The 23714-nt window shown below is 47.8% G+C and overlaps 1 protein-coding gene across 1 annotated transcript in view; it reads right to left on the bottom strand.

Annotated features, from left to right (window-relative positions):
• LY86 (lymphocyte antigen 86) overlaps positions 1 to 15253 on the bottom strand; it is a 51781-nt gene extending 36528 nt beyond the window's left edge. Inside the window, exon 1 of the mRNA XM_057699536.1 lies at positions 15127 to 15253. Coding sequence (XP_057555519.1) covers positions 15127 to 15253 — 127 coding nt within the window. The remainder of the gene's footprint in view (positions 1 to 15126) is intronic.
• Between the last annotated feature and the right edge of the window lie 8461 nt (positions 15254 to 23714).

Raw genomic sequence — 23714 nt, 5'->3', positions numbered from 1 at the left:
CTACCATATGATTTAGCAATTCCACTTCTGGGAATACATCCAAAGGAAACACAACACTAACTTGGAAAGATATCTGTACCACCATGTTTATAGCAGCGTTATTTACAATAGTCAAGACATAGAAACAACCTAAATGTCCTCGATGGGTAAATGCATAAACAAGCTGTGATATATATATAATGAAATGTTATTCAGCCGTTAAAAACTGTGAGATAATAATGCTTGTTGTTTTGAACTGCTAAATTTTAGGGTAATTCATTATGCAACAATAAGAAACAAATATATTCTCTTTTCAAATTAGATTTTATTATCATCCTTACATTCATTCCTTATTTAAATTTATGAGTTCTCTTCTCCCATTCTATCTTGCGTTTCAGAACTTATTTCTGGGATCATTTTATTTCTCTTTGAAGTATCCCTTAGAAAGTTCCATTACTGAGTGTCTCTTGGTGGCAAATTCTAGATTTTGTTTGTCCAAAAAAGTCATTAATTCCCTTTTATTTTTGAGTGTTAGTTAGCTAAATAAAGAAGTCAAGGTTGATTGCTACTTTCACTTCTTTCTGAGTATATTGCTGTTGGTATATTAAAATCTGCTACCAGTCTAAATATAATTTCTTGCTACGTGATTTCTCTTGCTACGTATACCAGCTATTTTTTCCTTTAATAATTTGTGGTTTTACTCCAGTGGGTCTAGTTGTGGAATTCTTTTTATGAATCCCATATGGAATTGTGTTTACTGAATTTGAAAATTCATGTCTTTCATTAATTCCAGGAAATCCCAGTACTTTTCTTCAGAAATTACCTTTTTCTTATTTTCTCTGTTTTGTTTTATAGCAGTAGCTCACATCTCTTTATTTCTCTGTGATACGTTTTGAGTAATATCTCCAGGCATTTCATCCAGTTCATTAGTTCTCTCTACACTATTTTTAAATCAGTGTTTTAACTTAGCCATGACTTTTTCATTTCAACAATTAAATATTTTATTTTATGGGCTTCTGTTTGATTCTTTTTCAAATCTTTCAGATCTTTTTTTGACATTATATTTTTCCTTCTTCATGTTTTAGATTCCCTTTTTTATTTCTTTAAACACATGACATGTTCTCTCTTTTATATTCTGTATCTTACATTTTCCGAATCTAATATATTTAAGGGTATAATTCTGCTTTTTGTTTTTCTGCTGACTTTCCCTCATGGTGGCTTGTTTCCTTGTGTCTTTAAATTTTGGATGGTGATCTCAATCCTCAGAAATCATGTGAAACCTGAATTGAGAGTATGTGTGCCTCCAGAGACAATCTGCATTTTCTTCTGCCCACACATCCCAGCGATTCCCAATCAAGACACACTTTAATCTGGAATGCCGCTGCTGAGAAATTATCCTGTGTATCTGCTCACGCAAGTATGCAATGGTGGTTTGTGTTCACTGCAGTATATCCATCAATAAAGGCCTGATTGGATAAATTGTGTACATCTATCAAAAAAGAAAAAAAGACCCACTTTAATTTAATTTCTAGATTGGGACTTCCTGGATCATTGAAGGGAATATACATTCGAGCTCCAAACCTGTGGTGATATCAGGTCTGGAATTACTGGTTCTCAGGGAAGAGTTACTGTCTCCAGAGGCCAAGCAGAGACAGATAAGTTTCTTTGTCTTCCATTTTGCTGAAGAATTGTTTTTTCTTGTCCACTTTTTCTTGTGGCTATAACTCTTTGGAGGTCCTCGCTTCGTGATGGGGTTGATTTCCGTTCTGCACAGCACAGGGCATGGTTGCCAGACTCCCACACAGCCGTTGAAGCCACATTCTGGCTCATGGAGACAGACACATGTTCTGAGGGCGGACACAGCTTCAGTGCTGGCTTTTTACTCTGCTTTTGTGCTTTCTTTTAGTTTTGGCTCTTGGAGACCTCCCGTTCTTTCATGCAAGCTCAGCTATGCATTTAAAAAGATTCGTGTCACATTTTACCCAGATATTTTATAGCAAGACTGTTTTTCATGATGTGGAGACCAGAAGCTTGCCTACCCACGCATATGCATTGGTCACGTTTTGTGGGCTGTCTCGGTCTCTCTTTCGTCAGTGTCCTCTTTGTGGATGTTTTTGTGTATACGAGAGATTCCAAGGCACAAGGGTACTGTAGCAGGGCATTTATTCTCTCCAAAGCCTTCCTGCAAACACGTATAACAGCCTGAGGGCTTTCTCTGGGTGTGGGAGTGAGCTTGTGCTATACACAGTCAGGCCAGACGTGCTGGGGAGTCAATGTACCCAGGAACAAGCATGACACAAAGAAGCTGCTAGATCAATACCCCAGTTTCTTCTCCCTTTAGACCTGACCAGGTGAAGGCATGTTTCACGGGTCTTGCAGGGGCCCCCAGAAGGACCGGGCTTCTGGTGCCCGCAGTGGTTACCTGGATAAGTTTCCTTTTCTTCCCTGACTCACTTCTTCACTCTTTTCTGGTTCTTCCCAGGATCATTTCGTAAGTAAATTTGCACACAATTTCTTGTGTCACTGATCACTTCTCAGGAAACTCTAAACATAAACCTATTCCTCTAATTTATAATGCGTATCAATAATGCATATGTCACTAAATGTTGTGAATTCAAAAATAAATGCCAAGAAATAGTTTCATCTTTAGAGTAGTTTGTATTCTAGGCCTCCTGCTTTCTGGCATTTTCTAGAAATACACATTTTAGTGATGTCTGTAGGCAGCAAGAAGCATTTCAACAGATTTGGTTCAAAATCTAGCAGTTCCAGGTGTTTGGATGCGGATGGGAATACCACAGACTGGACATACTTGGATACTTGATTCTTGGCTCAGCAAGAACATTCCAGATTGAGAAGTAGACACCTAACTTTTACGTTTGTAATTCTTGGGGGTTCGTGTGGTGACATTACTTTGATACAGTGGCAAGTGATGGTAAAACTGAACTGTAAGATGGTTTTTTAGAGATTCTCTGAGTCCAGGAAGGCAAGGCCTTCAGGTCTACTTAGCTAAAAAAAAAAAAAAAAAAGTCAGGACCAGACTAAAGTCTCCCCTCTCTGCAGCAGAGGCTGTAAATGGCTAGAGCCTGATTTGCTCCTAGCTTCCTGATGTATTTTGTTGTCCTGCACAATGTTTAAAAACACTTAGACTAGTTGGTATACTCACAAATTAGGAGGTTGTGCTTCTAGATTAGGAACTTTTCTTTCTAAAAAGTAGAAGGTTGGACACCCCAGGTCCCACAATCCCACATGGTGCTCAGAAGGAGCTGGACAGTAGTTTCCTCCTTGAGATGAGACAAGTGCTATAGGCCCTGTAACTTTCTATTGTAAATTACAACTGACCCACTTCCCTCATAATTTGCCTTTTCCATGAGGGTATTTGAGCATTTGACCCAGGCTCTATAGCTCCTGGGATGGGTGAGATGTAAGGAAATGATGAGTTTTGCAGGAAGGGAATTGCGGCCTTCTCTCTCTTATGTGTTCTCCTGTCACTGCTTTCCAGAATTCTGAAAGTCCGCTCCCCCAGGAAGGCAGCACGGCTGAGACCCGAGCGCAGGCAACATTTACACAGGCGCCTCCTACTCCTTATTTTGGCTACCGGCTGGAAAATCTCAGACACAACCAGACACTTGATACTTGCTGTCCAACCGCTGCTTCAAGTAAACTAAGAGCCACTGGCAATTTTCTCCTCTGGGATTTTTTTGTTGTTGAAATGTGCACACTCACTGACACAAGAATTGCTCTTTCATTTAGTTAAAACCAAAGCCAAGGGTGAGGCGGAAAATCTGTTCACCCTAGAAAACGATCTTCCTACCCACTCTCTGTCCTGCTTGGATTCCAAACAGCTCCGTGCAGGTCAGGCTAGAATTTAGACTCCAGAGAACTGCGGCTCCTGTCCTGCCCTCCTGGAACAGCCACATCCAGGATCCAGACCCAAGCCTGCTGACTCCAGTGGAGGCTGGGGGGAGGATTTGGGCATCTGCCTTGATGGCTGAAGCTGGCTGTACTTAGAAAGCTTTTCTACAAACAGAGAAAAAACCAGAAGGAGCAAGCTGCTGGGGTCAAGCTTTGGGGCTTTAGGGGCCCGAGTCACCTGTCGTATTTTCATCGGGTGTCCTCTGTCATGGTCATTTGTTTTCTAAGTGCTGTTAGAACCCTTAACGAGGCTCGTACCACAGAATAAGCCAACTTTCCTTCTAAACAAGCTATTGGCCTTCACTGCTCTAGGAAACAATGTCATTTCTATGTAAAGTTTGCAGGGATAGGACATAGATGAAACTAAATAGTCCTCTCAATATTCTAAATGAGCCCCCTTAGGTCTTGTGTGTACACAGAGGCTCTTGTTTTGGAGGGGCCTGGCAGGAAGGGATGAGGGCAAATTGCCTTAAGAGCAGGGCTGCCTAGGAAGAGGGTCATTTGCACTTTGGGGGTGTGAACGTGAAGGAGAGGATCTGGTCGCGCTGTATGCGGTATCTTTGACCTGCCACTGGGTGAGTTCACATCACGGCTTTTATGCAGGATGCAGGAAGCAGAGCTTCCCGGGAGGGTCCTGGGGCAATGCTGCCACCGTGCTGCTCTCTGGTCATGGTTGGGACACACTGCTTCTCTGGCTCAGAGTTTCCTCTTTGACCACAGAGGTGCTTGGACTGAAGCCCTGAGGTTCTGTCTGGCCAGAACATTTCCCAGTTCTGCAAGAGGTCCCCAGTCTGCCCTGAGCTTGTGGGTGGGGACTGCAAGAATGCTGACCCCTCCCCACCCGCCTGCAGAGCACCAGGCTTGTGGAGAAACAGGTGGTCATGTGACAGCCCACGGCCACCCAGCTCCTTTCAGGGCCAATTAGCATCTGTGACCACAATAGATGGCCACAAGGCCACTGTCAGACGTGGATCCTTCAGCCTCACAGAGCGTAAGCCTCCACCAACAGCTGCTCTAGGAACCCCAGCCTGTGTGCAGTGTCCTCCCCTCCCCTTCGTTAGCAGCTGTACAGCCACTGCAAACTGCAACTGGAGACACCAAAGTCTTCTGCACTGGCCATGGAGCTGGAAACAGATGGCAAGCCAATGCTGGGGGAGTGGAGGGGTGTTGTGCCATCTCTGACCAGGAGGGGGCAGGTGGGAGGAGACCACCAGGGACTTGCTCTCTTCTGCTGATGGGGGTGACACCAGGCAGTTACTGGGAATAGGAAGAAAGGCAGTGCCTGCTGCTTGGGGCTCTTGGAGACCTCATCTCTCGTGGTTCTGTCTTTCAGAATCATTTCACAGGCCTGTCTGGGTGAGGCAGCCTGAGCAAAGATGAGAAGGAAGTCGTGTCACATCCCAAACACTAGACAAGCACGAAGCCTTGTTCTTAGTTATTTAGAGATTCAGAGAGTTTCCACCCGTTTGGATAGACTAGAGAGAACCACGGGGTTTTTTCTATCTTTGTAAGTAGGTAGGAGTAAGGACAAAGCATTGTGAATAAGCCAGAAAAAAATATATATGTATATATATTTATAACAGAAGGGCTTGGAAAAAAATTAGAACAGAAGGATTGATCAGCTCAAGTGGCCTCATTTGAAAATTGGATGGAGAGCTGACGAGAGTGAAATCAGCACCAGCGATCGTCACACAGAACACACAAGCTAGAAAGAAAACCAGTGCTGTGTTCTAAGAGGATGCGTTAGCTAAGTGTTGTAAAGGTGAGCCTCAACTGTGCCGACCAGTCCGTCATCTCCTCTCACTGTGTTTCTGACATCTGGGTGCTAGGTGTGCGTTTCAGGTGATGCTGACAGGCTGGATGCATGATGCTAGCACGGCGCCACGATGACCCGGCGAAACACCCATCAATTGATGAAAGAGCAGCAGGAGACAGGGAACCCTGTGAAGGGGCTTAAGAGGGCTTCCGGATGTAATAGGTCAAGTGTTTAAGTTCAGAGACCTCAATGTGCTGACCAGCCACCAGGCCCAGGATCAACTGACTGGTAACTCAAAACCTGCGTTCTGGCTTGTCTCAATGCCAGCCTTTATCTTTGGTCTGGAACATACTAGACATCTAGGAAAATACCTACGTACTGCTATAACTCCAAGAAAAGATAAGAATACAGGGGAAAATGGATGTCAATGACAAAGAAATAAAGTTAAGCCCATAGTACCAATATTTTGACACTAGTTTAAGAAAAGGGTCATAATGACTGGAACAAGCACTGTGATAATGTGTGTTTGCTTTGCCTGCCATCAAACACTTTAAAGCATTTAAGGAGATCTGCTGTATTTGTTTACGTGCTTAAGAGAAGTCTATTAATAAATTTGTGACCCGTGGATACACGCTTGCAATAAAAGTAATTTGTTAAATTTACAAAGTTTTGATTTATTAATTATGCAAGGAGAGTTTAACTGTTTACAGGGCTATTTTTAGTGCAGTACGGGAAGCACGAAATTGAGCACTGAAACAGAGAGAGAAGCCCTCGGAATAGGAAAGATCCCAGCTGCGGGAAAGGACTCTGACAGGCAGAGGGAACCCCGGTCATTCTCCTCGGCTTCCTCCCCGGGGCTGGCGCGGCTCCCACCTGGCCAGAGGGGAGATGCCTGGCTTCAAATAAGGGAGCACACTGACCTCGCCCCCGCCCCCCAGACAGCCTGTGTGACCCTCCCACTGTAAGCTGTGCTTGGAAGCAGCGCTTTCTGGGCCGAGGACCGTTTTCATTTTGCTCCCGGCCACTGGCTTGGTTTACCACTCCCTTCTGTTCCGGAGGCGGAGAAGCACCGCAGGGGAAACTGGCGCAGAATTTCAAGAAGGCACGGAGGCACAGCTCGGCCTTCTTGGATCCCTCACAAGGAGGCCAGCAGACCCAAGCTGGCCCATTGCCCACTGCGCAGGAATCGCCCACTGCGCAGGAATCGCCCCCTGGCCGCACCCCGACGCATGCGCGAAGTCTGTAGCGCTTGTTTCCCGGGAGACCCCAGAGTACTTCCGTGATGCTCACTTGGCTACTCTAGGATCCCAGAATGAAATACTGGATCAGGAGCCTGGACTATCACTTCACAAGGCATCCCAGAGAAGGAACGAACACCAAGCCAGATGGCACACAGTTCCTGGGTGGGTGGCCCTTTTCTTTCAATCAGCCTCCTCTCCTGTACTGCTGTCTAGGGTTGAGGTTTGGAGGGGTCCCCCCGTCCCTCACCTGTATGCTTGACCGGCAAGGTGCCTTGTGCCTTCGGACTGCTCTCACCGGTGATGCTGGGGGCGCTGCCAGCCTAGGGCTCCTGGGTGACGGGAGCCTGGTACCTGCCGGGCTCTGTCAGGTGCTCCAGAGAGAAGAGCTGGAGCTGAGAAGGGGGCGCGCTCCTTCGCTTTCCTCAGCCTCTAAGAAAAAACCTGCTTTGGTCGCGCGCTGCCCCTTCCTCCGGCGTGAGTCTGCAGCCTGGCCCAGGACCTCACACTGGCGGCTGCTTTTACGGTGTGTCCTCCACGCTGCGGTCTCTACAAAAATAGCTGCAGAACTGGAGGACGGCCCTCCCCCATCTCTAACTCTCCAAAGAGGTTCCTCCCCAAACTCGAGCTAAACTGCCCCTCTGATTTTGCCTAAGGATGGAAAGAGCCTCTTACACTCACAGACTCCTGGCTTTTTTTTTTTTTTTCCCCAGTCTGGTCTCCGTAGATCCCTATTTAGGAAGTTACTCATCATCTCTTAAAAAGCGTTTAGGAGAAGTAACACCACCTTGGAGACTTGGCCATAAATGGTTACAACCAGAGGGAAACAAGGAGGAACCCAGGGGCTCTAGCAGAAGCCCACCTGTGGGCTAGGCTGGGTTCCCCTCCAGCTCCTAACCACTTTTGACTTTTTCCTGTTCCCATTTTTAAAAATCTGCATATCAGTGTTGGCATTCTTCTTCTTCTTCTTTTTTTAAATCAAGTTCCTGTCTTTAAGTTTGGACCAAAATGCCTCACTCTGCTCAAGGCCACTAGTTTTTGAATCCTCTAGGCCCAAAGTTATTCCTTTGAAATGGCATCTTTGTTTCTCTGTCTATTTGTTTACTTTTCTTTAATCACCCAGTGTTTATATCCTTATTAATCTAGAAAAATAAATACAGAAGTTGCTTTCTGCGTGTAACTTTTTAGTGTTGTTAAATGACTATGTGGCCTGTGATGTTTTCCATTAGTATTATTATTTTTTGATGTCGTTGCTTCTTTTGTTTGTCTTATGCTCTGTTTACTTCAGAATTCCTAGGTTTTGAGGAAAGCGAGTTTTCCTCCTCCCTTTCCTTCCAGGCTGTTTAAAACAATTTTTTTCTAGGACATTTTATCAACCTGCTCTGCCTTTTGCTCTGCAGCTGGGCCATTGCGCTTCACCCTCTGTTTGGAAGGAGCCATGGCCAGCGCCACTTCTCATTCTTACAATCTGATGAATTGTCCTGTGTGACTCTCCTGATGGCTAATCCAGGTGCACGTGACCTGATTTTGACTTTGTCGTGAAGGACTTCTTGGAGGTCAGGTAAAGTGAAACTGATCTGGGCGGAAGTGGACAAGGCTGATCCCTTCCAGGAGTGAGGGCTGGTGTTGGTAGCAAGTTTGAAGCTCGGGGACCAGATGCCATGGTCCCCTGACCCTAGGACCTCCTGGGTGGCTGGTTTGTCCCACAGGGACCACCCACAGCCCTCAACTTACTGCTGGAGATGGGGCTCCCCCCAGCTTCTCCACAGACGAAGCTGCTCTCAAGTGTGGCGGAAACAGGGTTTCCCTATGAGGTGAGTGTGACACCTGCACAGGAGGGCTCCACTATAAAATATGTTGTCCTTACTCATAGGAGAATGGCCTTTCATTTGCTTCTTTTAATTCGGGAGATGTCATTTCCAGACACCTTGCCACAAAAGAGCACTTGGTACCCAAGGCTGACAAACGTAGATGTGGGTGTTCCCTGTCGTCTGTGGCTGCTGCGGTCCCTGGTAGACACTTGGGAAGGGCCAGACTGGCCCAGCTCTGAATGTGTGCAGAGAGGGGAGGCTGGGGGAGGGGAGGGGGGGTATGGGGAAACAATCCTTGAATCAGAAGACAAATCCCTCTCCTCCACAGCCTCCCTTCTCCCTACATCTTCCTTCCCTCTCCCCTCTCCTCTTTCTCCTCCTCCCTTTGCCAGTACTTAGGGTATCCACCTCTTCACCCAAAGCCTTAGTTTTTTGAGCTGTGCCTTCTCCATTCCCACCCACCCTGTGTTTCTGGGGTCAGCTGGCAGGGCTTACTCTGAATTAGAATTCCCCGATACAGCTTTAAGTCCCTGGGCGTGGAGTCACTTAGGTTTGTATCATGGCTCAGGTATGTTGCTTTGTTAAGATATTTAATATGTATGTGCTTCCATTTTTATAAGTGGAAATTGGAAATACACATCCTACATACCTCCTAGGGCTATTTGTAAGGAGTGAACGAGATCTTACAAGTGGAAGAACTTTATAAATTGTGAAACGTTATACAGGAGCTGATTATTATGGTGATGATGATTCTCTCAAAGGGATCCTACAAATCCTTCGCAGTCGTGGTGGTGTGGTGTCAAGTCCACTTGGCCATGGAAGCTCTCTGTGGCTAGAATCATCCAGAAGGTCCAGGACTTGAAGCTCTGATCTGATGAAGAGCTTGAGAGATTCTTCCTGACCTTGACTAGGAAACGGCAAAGTTTTTGGATGACGGACCAAATAGTTAATATTTTCGACTCTGTGGGTCTTCAGTCACTGTCACACTCCTCCCGCCATCATAGCACCGTTCCAGAAAACTTTATTTATGGACACAGAAATTTGAATTTCATATAATTTTCACATGTCACAGATATTATTCTTCTTTTGTTTTTTTTAGCCATTTAAAAATGTAAAAGCCATTCTAAGCTCATGGGCTGTGCAAAAACAGGCAGCAGGTGAGATTAGGCCTTCACTAACCTTCGCCCTAGAGGACCCCCAGGAGCCATGTGAATGGCCAGGTTGACCGTGAGAATCAGAGAAGCAAAAAGGGGGACATGAAGTCATTTGGGCATGTGTCACAGGTGCCTTATTTTTTATGACCCTCCTCTCTGCCTGGTTGATGTCAAAGCATGTTAAATGACAACACTGAGGTCTACGCTCAAGGCTCTTGCCAGAATATGCAACTTAGATCTCTCCTCTCTAACCCTTATCAAAACCCCCATAACAGCAGCAACAGCCACAATGGCCACAATCATGATATTTCCAGACAGGTCCTGGAGCACGTGCAGCTCATGCATCCCTATGGGCGTCTAACTTCTCCTTGAGCAACCCAGACCTGCAAGTGCTGCATTCAAGGATGGTTCTACTGTGGCCCTTTGCAAAATCTACCCTGAGTTGCATTTTGGTGATAAGCCCTTGGTCCACACCGAGGGGTACCGTGAGGAGCAGTGGACGTGAGTCACTGTGGCATCTCTTGTAGAGACGCTGTCCAGGATACCATCTGCAGTAGGGACAAATTCCTCTCACAGCTTAATCCAGGGTCAGGAAAAGCTGGACATCTCCTTGACAAGGGGTTTTATTTTGTAAACAGTGCAATTTCCTTGTTTGATTTGGCTTCAAGGAAGCTCATAGTCAAATATACCTCCAGTGACTATAAAATATCTTACAAGTTGGCAACAGCACAGATTTATTGAGCAGGTAGTATGTGCTCAGCACCGTTCACACAGTCCTTTTCACTTAATCCGCACACAGCCCTGAGATACTGATTAAATTATTATCCCTACCATAGTGAGCTGGCTAATGGCTCCCAAAGATACCCATGTCCTGCTCCCCAGAACCTGCAAACGTTACCTTATGTGACAAAAAGGACTTTGCAGAAGTGATTAAGCTAAGGATCGTGAGATTATCCTAATCACGTGTCCTCACCGGAGGGAGGCTGAGGGAGACTTGACACAGAAGAAGGAAGGGATGTGACACCTGGGGCAAGGTGCTGTGCTGCTGGCTTTGCGGATGCAGGAGGGGGCCGTGAGCCAAGGATGCAGGGAAGCAGCTGCAGAAGCTGGAAAAGACAAGGAAAGGAGCCTCCCCTAGAAATTCTCAGCAAGGAGGCCCTTTGACCAAGTGAAACTAACTTTGGACTTCTGGCCTCCAAAACCCGGAAAGAATCAATGCATGTCCTTTAAATCTACCCAATGCCAAGTGGGAACTTGTTACAGCGGCCACAGGAAACTCACACCCCCACTTTACGATCAGAGACAGGAAACAGAGAGTATCGCCCAGGGGCTGGGATGAGGTTTGGTGACTCCAGACCCCAACGCTTATCCCTCAGGCTGCTGCCTTCCCTGTTGTGAGTGTCCTGACCTCCCCCTGCCACCCTGCTCCCTCCACTACCTAGTTCATCTTCCAGTCATGTGCACTTTCCTAACACACCTCACGTGTCCGTGGGACAGAAGCAGAACACAAATAAACGCACCGGTGGACATTTGGGGTGTGTATGTGGGGAGGGGGTCCCTGGGCTTTTCCTAGCCCCGGAAATTATCTTATGATTTAAAAAAAGAAAGGCCCCTGACTGCTTCAGTTTCCTCTTTTGCCTCTGTAAAGACTGTCACTCTCTTCTTTGCTGTGGCACAAACAGGTGGCCAGAGCAGGACTTCTCCTTTTGCAGACATTTTTGCTGACTTCCTGGTTTCTGGTCAGAGCCCAGGAACTGCTCGTGAAGTTCTTTCTTTCATCCCGAGGATTTTTATGTTATTCAGAACAGTCTCTAGGCTAAGATCTCCCCCTCCCACTAAAAGTATAAAATAAAAAGAGAAAGGAAACATGAAGCCCTTAACCCAGAAGACAGAAGGCCCTTTATCTTTGTCAGCGGATCCTCCCACGTCTGTGTATGTATTGGGGTTCTAGAAGCCCCTGATGCGCCCAAGGATGTCTAAACCCCAGGGCTGAGTGAAGCGCCACAGCACACAGTCTTTATACTGTGTCATCCACGTGAGGGCCTCGAGGGGCTGCCTGCTGCGAATGCAGCAGCCGAGGGAGGCATCTCCCTCTGCAGGGGGCGGGGGGATGCAGCCATTCAGACCCGACAACTCAGTGGCTCTCAAGGGGCAGGGGTCCAACCCTGGAGGAGCTCTCAGGACACGGCTTTCCTCTCTGCTGACCTCAGCGCTCACCGAAGTTTCCCTCTGACACTAAGGCTGTTGAAATGATGCTAGTTTAGCTTCCGGGATTATTGATTCTCCAGGCTACAAACCCTGCCTGTAGCCTTAAAAAGCTTTCAATGTCATATCCATGCTCCTACCCATGACCTGCAGCATCTTTCCAACACGCAACCTCCTCATTGCCAAAGGGATACGTGCCAACCTTGTCTGGGTCCTTTGGTGTGTTAGTCAGGGTTCTCCAGAAAAAACAGAACCAATGGAATTACATATACGTATCTATTCTACAAAGAGAGTTGTTACAAGGTGTAGGCTGACATGAGGGTGGAGCCCGAGAAGTCTCACGACCTGCCATCTGCAGGCCGAGCCCCAGGAAGGCGGGTGGTGTAGTGTGAAGGCCTGAGAACCAGGAGGGCTGCAAGTGGGAGATGCATGTCCCGGCCCTGCCGTCGGGCGGAGGGAATCCAACCTTCCTCTGCCTCTGTGTTCTACTCAGGCCCTCACACGGTGGCGGATGCCCCCCTCACACGGGGAGGACCACCTGCTTTACTAAGTCCACTGATTCCAATGCTACTCTTGCCTGGAAACGCCCTCCCAGATACACCCAGACATGATGTTTAACCAGCTTTCTGGGCAGCCAGTGGCCCAGTCACTTTGACAAGTGAAATTCACCATCACACCTGGGCTCTGCTCACATGTCCCACCTCATCTCTCACCCTTCCTGCGTCCCAGCCCTTCTGCTGCTCTACGAACTCTAAGCCCGGTCCCGTCTGCCGGCCTCCCCACATGCTGTTCTCTGTGAGAGGCTCCTCCCCACTCCCCACCTCCGCTCCCTGTGCCTTCTGACAAAATTCTAGACGGCGGTGATTCCCAGCAGCCTGTGGAGTTGGACAGGTCTGGCATCAACTTATTTTAATTCCACAAATACTTATCATTTTCTGTGCCACTGGGGATATAATTCTGCCGTGATTACCTGTGTGATGTTGGAAAAGCTACCTACATCTCTAACCCACAGTTTACACATCTGTAGATAAAAAATAATGCTTAGAAAGCACGTAGCGCAGTGCCTGGCACACATAAACCATCCATGAGCATGAGATGCTATAATCACAATTCTTATCATCCTTTAAGGTTGACCTCAAGCTTGATGACCTTTCCCTGATGGGTTTAGACCCCAACCTCACCCCCTCCAACCATCACGTCCCCTGCTGCCAGACACACACCTCTGTTCCAGCCCTTCACACAGAGCGTTTACCCTGCGGCTTGTCTCGTCCTCCCACCACTCGCAGACGAAAACTGTGTCTCTTCCGTTCCTTCTGCTGAGCGCCCAGAGCAGGGCTGTGACCAGCACTCATCGACTCCAGGCAGCAGCCACCTCTTCGGAGGGAGGAGCTTTCCCCGGGGCGGGTGGGTGATACCCTCTTGTTCTTTCCCTGGTCCATCTGCTCCTCTTACCGCTCCCGGCAGTGACTTGAGAGGCGGCGGCCAGGCTCGGAGGCAGGCTGCAGGCTGGTCTGAGGGATGGACCAGCCATGGCAACCCTTTATGGGAGGACGAATTGGAAGAACAAACCCTGAGCAGTGCATTCATGTCAAGTCTTTCTTCTCATCCTGCATCCGATATGAATAGACACCTGCAGACAGCATCCTGTCCCAGCGGGCAGAGTAAGAGTAAGGCGATCAGTGCTTCCGGCATCCCGCCATTCCTTCTCTTTTACATTAAAAACATGTGTGCATGTGCATTTCAATGTTCAGTGCTCCTTATTTTTAAGAGTAAAGTCTGAGGCAGCTCCTTGGATGGCAGCCATAGAGATCAGCTTCTGCCCAGTGTAACATCTACACAACTCCTCAGCTTATCTTGGGGCCGACTTGGATGCTTAAAGGGCATCTCCTTCACACCTCCTACAGTCCAAACAGCATCTTCCCCCATTTACCTCCAAAATGTCATATTTCACAAGGTCATGATTTCACGAGCCGGTCCCTCTAATCTTCATTCAAGATGTGATCCTGAGACTGGGCTCGTTTCTCCTCACTCAAGCCCCCTTTGTGGACTGAATTGCACCCCTCCCCCATCCATACCCTGAAGTCCTACCCTCAGTACCATAGGATACGACCGTACAACGAGTAAGGCTTTAAGTGGGTGATTAAGATTAAACGAGGTCCTATGTGTGGGCCCTGATCCAGTATGACTCATGTCCTTATAAGAAGAGACCCAGACAGGCTAGGAACATCTGGGCACACAGCAAAGACCAAGTGAAGACAGGAGAAGAAGACAGCCATCTGCAAGCCAAGGAGAGAGGCCTCAGGAGAAACCAACCCTTCTGGCACCTTGACCTTGGACTTGCAGCCTCCAGAACCATGCGACAATACATTTCTGCTGTTTAAGCCCCTTGGTCTGTGGTGTTCTAACAGCCCCAGTAGACGAATATACGCTCCAAAGCCTTGGTTCAAACACTGATTACAGCAGTTCCCTGCATTCTGTTCATTACGTTGCGGTTTTGGTTGGTATCTATGTTTGCCCCACAGGGTAACGGCCATGGCTCACTCCGTTCTGTTAGTGTCCAGCCCTGGAGAACACCCCGGCCTTGGCAGCTGCCGGGTAAGTGTTTGCTGAACGGCTGTTGCTGTTGCTGTGACAGAAGCTCTGAGAGCATCAAGGACAGGAGTCCCCTCCTTTGGCAACAAAGACCTTTTCACTCACCTCGCCAGTGAAATAACCTGGCAAGGTGTCCCAGGCCCGCCATCAGGGGAGGCTGCGGGAGCATCTCTTCCTGACCTTGAACTGGCAGGGCTCCATGATTTGGTAGACTCGCTGTCAGCCCGTCGTTCGGGCTCTGTGATGTTAATGAACTGCTGCGTCTAGACCCTCACTGTCTTTTTCTGGCCCTCTCGTTGCTCCCTCTAGCTCTCTCCCGCCCCGACCGCGCCTCCTGCCCGGGGCTCCCAGGGGTCCTCGCAGACCTGCTCGGCGCCGTCCCCGCGCCCTTCCCCCACCCCAACAAAGCACTCAGGCAGCTCCCGTCTGTGGGCCTCAGTTTCCGCATGAACAGAAATGGACGTTGAGAACGCGCTTACCGCAGCTCTGGTAGAGCACTTGTAAGTTCCCATCCCGGCAGGCCGTGTGTGTGGGCCAGGCTTCCCCGCCGCCGCCCTGGGGAGACATCAGAGCCCAGACAAGGAAGGCGGCCGTGAGCCCCTGCATGGCGAGGTCCTGTGTGTGACCCACGGGCCCCATACAAAGGGCCCTCAGGGTGCTTCCTCTCCTCTCGTAAAGGGGGTGACATGGTCAGTTTCACTTCTCATATTTTATGCTCCCGGGGAACCACTGTGAGAAGCAGAAGGCAGTTAGCAGAGGCCTTGGAGTGCTGTTGTCCCCCAGAAGCTCTGGTGCTTGAATCAACGGGGTGAGGCTAGTCTGGGTCTGGGGTGGTGGATGTTTGACTTTCTGCTTTCAAAGAGAAGGGCTAGCACATGGTGCCTGACCTTACCCCTGGGCCCCAAACAGCCCTCCTTGCAGCCCTGCCCTCCGTACAACCCCACCCCCAGGTGGGGCAGTGATCTCAGGAAAGCAAAACCACAGGCCTCCGCATGTCTTCCATCACCGGGTCCTCTGTGCCCACGGGCCTCTGATGTGGGCTGTGGACCAGGGGCCTGGCTGGGACTGGCAGGCAGTGTTTGGCATCTCGGGGGGCTGCAGAAGAACATTTGGGACCTGGAATGAGGCTTTTGCCCTGTTGGCACTTTTCTCTGGCTTCTGCTCCAAGATTAGGATTTCAGCAGTGACTGTGCAGCTGGGGGGACACGCCAGTGCTCTGGGGGCTGCAGCCGTGGTCTCTGGAGACGAGGTGGAGGAAAGAGCCCTGAGGAATGAGCCGGGTTCTGTTTCTGGGCTCAGCCTGGTGGGAAGGTTGGGGAAGTGCAGTCCTCCCTTTGAAGACTGGGGGATTTTATTGTTTGGGTCAGTGGCAGTGTTATCAATGTCATGTTCCACTTTCTTCTTAAAGTCAGGATTCTGTCCCCTATCCTCCTTCCTCTGTGGTCCCGCATCGTGACGGCAACGTTTCTCGACCCTGATTCTTCACCCCAAACCCAGCCCCACCATAGCTTAGGAGAACCAGAGTAGGGGCCAAGGCCAGCAGACTTTAGAAGCAACAGAGAACACTATTTCCCTTGGGAGGAAAAGCGTTTCTCTGAGTGCATTTGGTAAGTTCACTATTTCTGCCCATGACTTAAATAAGAATTAAAGTCACTTCAAAACTTTTTTTTTTTTTGCAGTAAGTGGAATTTAATTATCAGTGAAGACAAATAAATAAGTTGATTTACTTGATAGATACTTTGGATTTCTAGGGAGACAGCAGGGTGTAGTCACTTGGGGATTGATCTTTTTTAGTTCAATGATGTTGGCTTTCAATAGCGATTCTCAAAGTGCGGTTCCCGGACCACAGCATCAACTCCCACCAAGAGCTTGCTGGAAATGCAGAGTCGAGCTCCACGCAAGACCCACTGGAGCGCAAACTCTGGGGTGGAGCCAGCAGTGTGCTTTGCTAAGCCCATCAGGTGGGTCTGACACACGCTCCAGCTGAATGACCACTGGCTTTTGTGAAACCCAAGGGGAAATCTGAGCCTCAGAGGCGAGGTGGGTAAGTAGCCACCCTGGTCTGGGTGGGCGGGAGGGCGGCTCTGCTGTGAAAGAGAACTCAGGGGGTGAGAGCTTACGGGAGAACTGTGGCCCCTGGAGGAAGACTGAGACCACAGGTGATTCCAGGACAAGAAGGTGCAGCTTTGCTTTCCCCAGGGACCTCTGAGAGCTCCTTGTTAGTTTGTTTCTTTTTTAGAACTTTTATTGGGATATAATTGACATACAGAAAGCCACTTATATTTAAAGTGTACAATTTGATTTTTTTTCTTATCAGTAATGTATACATGGCAGTCCCAATCTCCCAGTTCATCCCCCCCACCCCTCGCTTTCCCCACCTGGTGTCCATATGTTTCTTCTCTACATCTGTGTCTCTATTTCTGCCTTGCAAATGGGTTGATCTGTACCATTTTTCTAGATTCTACATGTATGCATTAGTATGTAATATTTATTTTTCTCTTTCTGGCTTACTTCACTCTGTATGACAGTCTCTAGGTCCATCCACATGAAAGCTCCTTGTGAGAGAGGACTGAACAGTCAGTGAGGAGGGCGGTTGAGGCCATGCCCCTCCACCCCCAGGGCAGCACCGCCGACCAGTCAAAGGACCCAGGAGTGCAGGGCAGGGAACAGATACCCAGCAGAGACCGTGAGCGGCCCCAAGATGGAAACCAGCTCATCTGGTTGAAACCAGGCTACAGATTTTTGTAAATCAAAAGACCTAGCCATTGAAAGCACCATAATTCAGGCATAATTCATGTTGGGTGGGCATCAAGAAATATTCAATATGGACTGTTGAGAGGCTCTGGGGGTGGGGTGACTCTGGAGTAGTGGTTCTCGGACTTGAAAGGACATCCATATCACCTGGAGGGCTCATACACAAGGACCGCCCAGTCCAAGAAGTCTGGGGTGGGGCCTGAGAACCTGCATTTCTAACAAGTTCCCAGGTGAGGCCATTGCCTTGGTCTGGGGGCCACAGTTTGAGAACCTCTGCTCTAGATTAGGATTTGGTCTGTCGCAAAGCGGACAGTTTTTTTTAAAAAATCAATCTAAGTTCTTAATAAAATGTTCTGATAAATGACAGGCAGCATTTTGTATAACATGTAGCACAACTATAAAGGAATAAGGATTAAGGCACTTTCTCTAAGGAGTCCTGATCTTCAGCTACAGCTCCCCTAGTTCAATCAACCCATTGTGTCTTGAAGAGTTCTTTAACTAGAAGCTTCATGAAGACAGCAAGAGTTCATTGAGAAGGTCCTGTTCCTTAACTATAGAATGAAATTAGGATCAGTTTGCGGTTGTTGTTTAAATTATGGTTCCATGTATGTAGATGGTAACTGAATATACCATCAGACTCACATGTTAACTTCGAGCCCCTAAGCACGTCGTGCTGAAGAAGCCCTGCTGTTCCTTCTCATTCGGATTTCTCTTCTACTCTTTTAAATAATCCTCTTCCTCCATGTCTCAAGCTGCTTTCTTTCCACAGAGGTTTGCTTGGGGAAGGCACCTTTCTTTTCTTGCCAGGTAAAAATGTTCCCGTCAGACTGGCTGTCACTGCCAGGTTCTTAAGGAAACGCTGATGTTTAAGGAGAGACTTGAAGAATAAAAGGGAGACCTAGGGCAAGAGTCCAACAACATAAGTAAGTGAGGGTGAGCCTGCTCCACAAGAGAAGGTAAGGTTATACCAGATTACTGGGTGTCGCTGCAGAGGGCAAGGGAAAGAAGAGAGAAAGGAGTGGAGGGAGGAAGGGATACGTGAGCCTCTGAAAGGCTGCTGCTGGGTGCGCGGAAGCAGCTGGTCTGCAGGTGGGATGAGCCCCAGGTTATCTGAGGATGGACTGAATTCTAAACTGCTGGTGTGGGTGTGCTTGTGAGGGCCTCTCCACTCTGTGACCCACATGGGTGCAGCGGAGACTTATACACTCCAGGAATGTGTGTGTGCACGTGTGTGCTCGCGCGTGTGTGTGCGTGTGAGTGTGTGCGTGTGTGTGTGAGTGTGTACTGAGAAAAGGACAGGGTTTCACGTTGCCATCAGCTTGTGTTTTCCAAGGGAATACAGCTCCCTTTAGAAAGTGGTTCAGTTTTGGGGTGGGCACGGCCCTTCTGCAGCGCTTGGAAGGGGTTTCGGGCCAATTTTATCTGTATTTCATGTGCCAGCAGCTGGCCGGCAGCCCCGACCATACAGCCCTGCTGAGAGAGGACTCTGTCTGCAGCGGCACATGTGTCTTCATGGTCCTTTGCAGTCAACGAGTGGCTGCTCTCCTTTAATGCCCCTCTGATATGTATGACATTAGGTGATATTTTCCCATCATACAGCACTGCCACTTTGCTCCCTTTCTCTGTGGCCTGTCTCTGGGTTCCTGCCAGGTTGCAGAAGGAAGAGACAGGCGTGATCTCGTCCCACTTTTGTCTCCCAGATTAAATGCAACCGAAAGACAGCTCCCCTGGTGTGTAAAAATCAGGAAGCCGTGCTACCTCCTGTGTAACACCATTTAGCGCATCCCCCCTCGCCCCCCCGCCCAGCACACACACAGGGCTGACTGCTGAGGTTTTGCTCTTTAATTATTTTCACATCTACTGTGTGTTGCGTGGGTTCCATGAGCATCTCGCAGGGCTGGTGCCAGCTAGCTAGGCTTTTCAGTGGAGTCTCCCCACGGTCTCCCCGGCTTCCAGGAGGTTCCTCCCGAGGAAAGTCTGAGATCCCACAAAAACCCCTTGGAGTCTGATATCATGTAGTGTGTGTCTGATAGTAAGACATGGAAACAGCCTGCTTTCTACAGAAAACAGGGGAAATGCATCTATTCATCTACTTGCGTCAGATTCACTCTCTCATTTGTTCACAACTATTTAGGAAGAACTGCCACATGCCAGCTACAGCAGCCAGTACCAGGAGAACAGCAAACAAAGTCCTTCTTATCACAGAGGGTACTTTCCAGTGGGAAGAGGCAACAGTCAACACATTTATTTAGTAAAAGAGACTTCGCTTCCTGAAAAATTGCTTGGGTTTCCCACAGAAATCTGGGCTGAGCTTTCAGAAGTATTTTCGACTTATTGCATTTATACACTAAATTTAAAAAAAGCACCCTAGATTGGAATCTCACCAGGGCTTTCTGAGAACTGCTCCAACAGGCACACTGCAGCAGGTCTATCTGAAATACTGCTCCCCCGTTTCCTTATTATTGCCCCATTTATTATCATTACCCATGTTTAAGTGACGTTTATGAATGTTTCCTTATTCTGGGGACATTCTATGCGAAGTGCTTGGTTTCTAAATGCATCTATAAGTTCTATGACAAACAACAAGCCAAGATGAATTTTGCTTGTTTGAGGAACTCGTAGGCTGGGGCAAGGAGGAGGTGGGCTCTAGATCATCTGATCAGTTTCCCAATGATGAAAAGAGCAAATTGCAGTCTCTGATCAGGGAAGAAGAAGCCGCTCTGAGATTCGGAGAGGGCAGGTCTAGTCTGAAAGGACTGATGCACATGGCCTAAAAATTCTCCACAGCGTGGGACAAACTAGCAACTTGTAGCTAAATCTCTGCTCAAGTTGAGAATGCTCTCAAGATTTCATTCGGATAAGACTGAAGTGGTTTTCATAAGCCAAAGGTAAAGCATTAGGGCGGAAACCGGAAGTGTGGTGAGAAATGGACAGATCTCTCTTCTGTGGTATAAAGAGGGCTTGCTGTTGCAGCTGGAGTCCTAGGCCTAGACTTCAATATTGCTTTCAATTCCAGTTGGTTCCAAAACTTCCACTTAGGATGGCATTTATGCTTGTCACATATAAGCCAGATTATTTGAGAGCACATTTGGCTGGATGGGCAGGTGGTAGCTGGAATTGAATAACTCACGCATTCTCTGCATCAGAACCCTGGAGATTTTCTTGATTCCTCTCTCCTGGTAGGGGCCTGCCTTCGCCTAGGACTCTTCTGAAGAGGTACCATGGGGAGCTTTCTGTTCCCTTTCTATTCCCTATTCCTCAGCAGTCATTTTGACATACAGAAATAATCTTTGACATAGCCTGTGTTTTTTCTCCTCTGGAATAATTAAGAACAGCCAGGTATACTGGACCCGTTACATGCCGTTGGGTACTCTTCTAAGCACTGGGATATGTATATTTCCTCATTTCCTTAATCCTCACGACAGATTTACAAGGGAGGTGTGGTTCTGTGATTCTCCCATTCACAACTCTGAAATCCTCGAGTCTTGAAAAAGGAAAGAATATATATATATAGAAGTCTTTTGGTAGAAAATCTGATCTAAATTGATGAGATTATAAAATTTTATCAGTTTAATAGCTTTAATTTACAGACTTAATTTATCCCACCTATGTGAATATTAATTTGTTTCACTGCAGAAATATTAAAGTGACTGATTAGTGGGTAATATGTCCTGATTCAACCCCATTGGGGGTATTATGAAGTATACATCTTATTGCCTTGCTAAAACCAAGAAACTCTGAACTTTAAAATACATCTGTACCCAAAGATATCAGTGAAGGGATTCTGGACTTCTTTTATGATAATCCTTGTTCTCTGGATGAGAACACGGAGGCACAGTTAGGAACTAGTTCAAGATTACACATGTGGTATGGTCAAGTTGAAAGTCAGACAATTGGATCCCAGAACCTGAGAAAATTATCTTTTTTCCTGTGCCTTTGTGCTTGCTAATCTTCCCCACTAAGCGATATCGAAGCAAATTATCCCCCCTGCTTGGAAGCTGACGGGACTTGACCTGTGTACCTTCCGGGAGTGGGCTTGACCTTGGCCTCCCTCAGAGAATGGGGGAGGAGGGCCTGCCGCAATGAGGGAGGAGGGCCAGTTGGAGACGTGCAGAGGGAACAGATTTTGTAGTCAGATAGACCTGGGCTGAAATCTTGCCTATACTGTGTGATATTGGCAAGTCACATAACCTCTCTGAATGTATGTTTCTTTACCTTTGAAAAAGTCAATAATAATTAATAAATGGTAACTTTTTTAAATTAATACTTTCATTTTTAGAGGAAACCCAATATGGGGAGATGCTCTGAGTGTCAGGCTCAAGAGTTTCCCAGTAAACTAGTTTGCAGACTTTTCACTTCAGCCAAAGCCAGGCCCTACACCCACGGCAAGTGACTAAAGGGACGGACCTTATGGGACATAAATACCTTCTCATTAGAAGAAATATCTTCCCATTAGAAATGTAAAGTCACAATGGAAAACAGGACCTTGAAAGCTCGGAAGAGAGAGGCCGCAGAAGGTGGCCAGTGAGATGACCAGCCCCTGAAGGGGTCTAATGAATGTCCCCTTTCCTCTCTCCGCTGGACGCCGCTGAAACAAAGGGTCAGACCATTCCGCAGCAAGCAGCTTAATAGTCACCAACTGAGCTCTTTGCTTTGGCTTTGAAGCTTGACTGTGTCAGCTCCAATTGTAAGGTTATTGATGAATAGAGCAGGAAAAAGCACTTTGTACTTTTCAGGCAAAACAGTGCTTTCCATGGCTGCGGCCTCTGCTCACCTAGAACTTAATTGTGTTAAAAAGCCACAGCCCTGTGTTGTCACTTCTTGCTCAAAAAGCTGGTCTTTCCTTTGTTCAAGCTTTTGAACCTTAAGATTGGAGACTCCCCAGCAGGGAGTCAAAGATGAAGTCACTTAAAAATAGTTTGTCCGTCACCAAGCGCTTTCCATGCGACTGCGTGAGGCTCTCTCATCCCACACGTGTCCATCTGCTGCCACCTGGGACAGGGCTCCTCAGGGCTTCCCACACTCCACCCCCCCACCCCCCGCCCACCTCCGATCCAAAGCCCTTCAGTGGGTCCCTGTATGCATCCACAAGGCCTTGCCCCTGATTTAGTCTCTCCCGATTCAAGCTCCTACAGCCCCTAGCCCTCTCTCTGTTTCTATAGCAACCTGGCTGCCTCCTGACCCAGCATCTCCAGCACGTGCTGTTACCTTGCCCTGGAATGCTCACACCTCTTCCTTGCCTTAATGCCCAAGCTTCCTTCAGAGCTTAGCTCTGCCACCACTGGCAACTCCCCCTCAAAAAGGCTCGTGCACCTGCGGGGACGTCACCTCTTCACAGCACTGCTCATGGCCACCAACTGGTTAAGGTCAGAGTCCCTCATGATAGATAAGAAATCTTTCTTCTTCCCTCCCTCCTTTTCATCCTTCCTTCTTTCTCTCTTTTCCTCCTGACTATTGTATGCCCAGTGCTTAGCACAGAGCAGGTACTTGGTAAAATACTTTAGACTGAATGGATGAAATACAGAGGATGGGAATGGCCCAACAAACTTGTCTTTTTGGCCTTGGCGACTGGACTCCTGGACCTAGTGAGTCATCTCACAGGCAAAGCAAAGCAAGAGCTGTCCCTTGTCTGAGAATCTGGGATCCCCAAGAAGTTCACAAAGCGTGATGTCATCTTTTCCCAAAAGTACATCACAGTTTCTTTTTCTCTCTTTTTGCTTCTCATTCTTTTTTTTTAAAGTTTTTTTTTTTTAAGATTTATTTTATTATTTATTTATTTATTTTGGCTGTGTTTGGTCTTCATTGCTGCATGTGGGCTTTCTCTAGTTGCAACGAGAGGGGGCTACTCTTTGTTGTGGTGCGTGGGCTTCTCATTGTGGTGGCGTCTCTTGTTGCAGAGCATGGGGTCTAGACTTGTGGGCTTCGTAGTTGCAGCATGTGGGCTCAATAGTTGTGGCTCATGGGCTCTAGAGCACAGGCTCAGTAGTTGTGGCAGACAGGCTTAGTTGCTCCATGGCATGTGGGATCTTCCTGGGCCAGGGCTAGAACCCGTGTCCCCTGCATTGGCAAGTGGATTCTAAACCACTGCGCCACCAAGGAAGCCTTTGCTTCTCATTCTTTAAGTAATGTATCTTAATTGAAGGGCTTTGGAGATATACAGGGTAGCCCTCCCCTGCAGGGAAGCTGGAGAGAGAGGAAAAATAATCACCCTTAATCGCAATATCCAGAGATAAGCACTGCTGACATCTTGTGAAATATTCTTTTGGTACACACACACACACACACACACACACACACACACACACACACAATC

The sequence above is a fragment of the Hippopotamus amphibius genome, chromosome 11, assembly GCF_030028045.1.
Source record: "Hippopotamus amphibius kiboko isolate mHipAmp2 chromosome 11, mHipAmp2.hap2, whole genome shotgun sequence".
Classification (NCBI taxonomy): domain Eukaryota; kingdom Metazoa; phylum Chordata; class Mammalia; order Artiodactyla; family Hippopotamidae; genus Hippopotamus; species Hippopotamus amphibius.
Note: the sequence above shows the minus strand (reverse complement) of the source record. Positions and strands in the feature narration are given on the sequence as shown.